This window comes from Aplysia californica, unplaced genomic scaffold, assembly GCF_000002075.1.
Source record: "Aplysia californica isolate F4 #8 unplaced genomic scaffold, AplCal3.0 scaffold00018, whole genome shotgun sequence".
In the NCBI taxonomy this organism is placed as follows: domain Eukaryota; kingdom Metazoa; phylum Mollusca; class Gastropoda; order Aplysiida; family Aplysiidae; genus Aplysia; species Aplysia californica.
This window is the reverse complement of record NW_004797288.1, coordinates 304,963-306,888: the sequence shown is the minus strand read 5'-3', so window position 1 is coordinate 306,888 and position 1,926 is coordinate 304,963. Positions and strand designations below refer to the sequence as shown.

At 41.6% G+C, this 1,926-nt stretch overlaps 1 protein-coding gene across 1 annotated transcript in view; it reads left to right on the top strand.

The window, feature by feature from the left end:
* Positions 1-1,926, top strand: part of LOC101856624 (carbonic anhydrase 1) — a gene marked incomplete in the record, with an annotated part of 36,240 nt that overhangs the window by 26,240 nt on the left and 8,074 nt on the right. The window contains 1 exon segment of the mRNA XM_013086243.2: positions 1,677-1,798. Coding sequence (XP_012941697.1) covers positions 1,677-1,798 — 122 coding nt within the window.

Genomic DNA, 1,926 nt, shown 5'->3' with positions numbered 1-1,926 from the left:
ATATAGTTTATAACCTACATAGACTCGGCAGTGCGAGAGTCAGATCTGAGATGCACATCCTCCACAAAATAACGACTACAAAACGCAGGGAAAAAATGCAAGGTAAACAAGAAGAAACAACAGGAAAAGAAAAAAGTAGGACCCACAAGCAGTGACCTCAAACCACCCGCTTTCGCTTTCCCAGCTTCAGGCCTCTGTCTCCTTGACAGTTTTATAATGTAGGCATCGTCATAACCCAACTGACCCGTGGGTTCTGTCCTTGACCCTCCTTGCTGACGTTTTGCCATACGATACATAATACATGATACACTATGTATCGCGTGTGAAATGTTTTACGCCCCGTGGAAGACGTAGATCGTTTTTTTTATGAGGCGCGCTGCTTCGACCATGCCTGTTAAGGCCACCCCAAGGTGAGTGGGAGACAACATCCCAACAGACAAACCGAGAGAGACCCCCAATAAGAACATCTTCTCTCTAGAATCAAACTTGTGTTGTCCACGTGCAATTGCGAGGATCATAACCAATACACAACAGATCGCTGCGTTTGTTATCAAAGGCTTTACATTGTAGACATATATATATATATAATATTATTCCTTGAATCTCTATAGGTAACAGTTACGTTTTATAATAATATGTTCGTAATGCATTATTGGACACTATCCTACGCACCTTTCTTTACTAATCAAATGACGTTAATCTCACACAAATGGGTAATGGAATTTTTTTTAAAATTATTTTTAAAAACTTGTAGACTTCGTTGTTTCTAATTTAATCCAACCCACCCGGGGTTTTTTTTTCTCTGCCCGTGATCTTAAAGGCTGCCGTTAATAGACCACATTTTAAATATTATAATGCCATAATTATTATTGTATACAGGGTGTCAGATATAACGATAGTTAGAGCTGTAGATTTCTCTCGTTATCTTGGGAAGAGATAGAGCGGGGGTGGTAGAAAAGAAAGGGAGGGAGCGGGATAGAGGATTTAGGGTCGAGTGAGTCTTCATGTGCTTTACGTTCGCGTTATCGCTATTACGTCATGTGCACCAAAAGTCAGATAAGAATGATTGGCTGGCAACACCAAAGTGCGCGTTGAGGTTAACAGGAATGAACACTCCTGTAGCCATGTTACTAATTGGAAAAGAGAGAGAGAGAGAGAAAAAGAAGAGAGAGGGAGAGAGAGGGGGGGGGAGAAAGGGAGAGAGAAAAAGAGAGAGAGGGAGAGAGAGGGGGGGGGAGAAAGGGGGGGGGGAAGAGATTGAGATATCGAGACAGGGGAGAGAGTGATAGAGTGAGATGAATTGGCAGAGAAACAGACACATAGATATGGGCATAGCCTGAGAAAGAAAAAGATGGACAGATAGATCAATGGAAGGATAAAGACGGAAAGAACGAAAGACAGAAACGTCAACTGCGGATGCAAGGTTAATTATACCCATCGCACAATGCCAATCGGATTCATATGATTGAGTCGGGCGTAGCCAGGTTCCACTTTTTTCGTCGTTGTTCCATTTTCTTCTCAGTCTTCTATTACTGCAATCACATTTTCAGCCATCACATGCTCCGAGGTATTATTCAAATCTGCGACATGACGTTAGTCATATTATCGCATTGTAAGTGTTCATCACATGTTTCACACGTTTGCATTTTATTGATTTAAAAATTACTTTTTTTCAGTGATCAGTGGAGGACCTTTGGACAGTACGAAGTACAAGTTGGTCCAGTTTCACTTTCACTGGGGCAAAGGGGACAAGGAAGGCTCAGAACACACTGTGAATGGAGCTATGTATCCCTCAGAGGTGGGTACCTCTACTTATTTTGAAAAAAAAAAAGAGCTGGGACACGGAAAAAGTTGTTTTTAAATACTTTATACTATATGAAAACAGTTAGGATCGACCGCTCTCTCTCTCTCTCTCTCTCTCTCTCT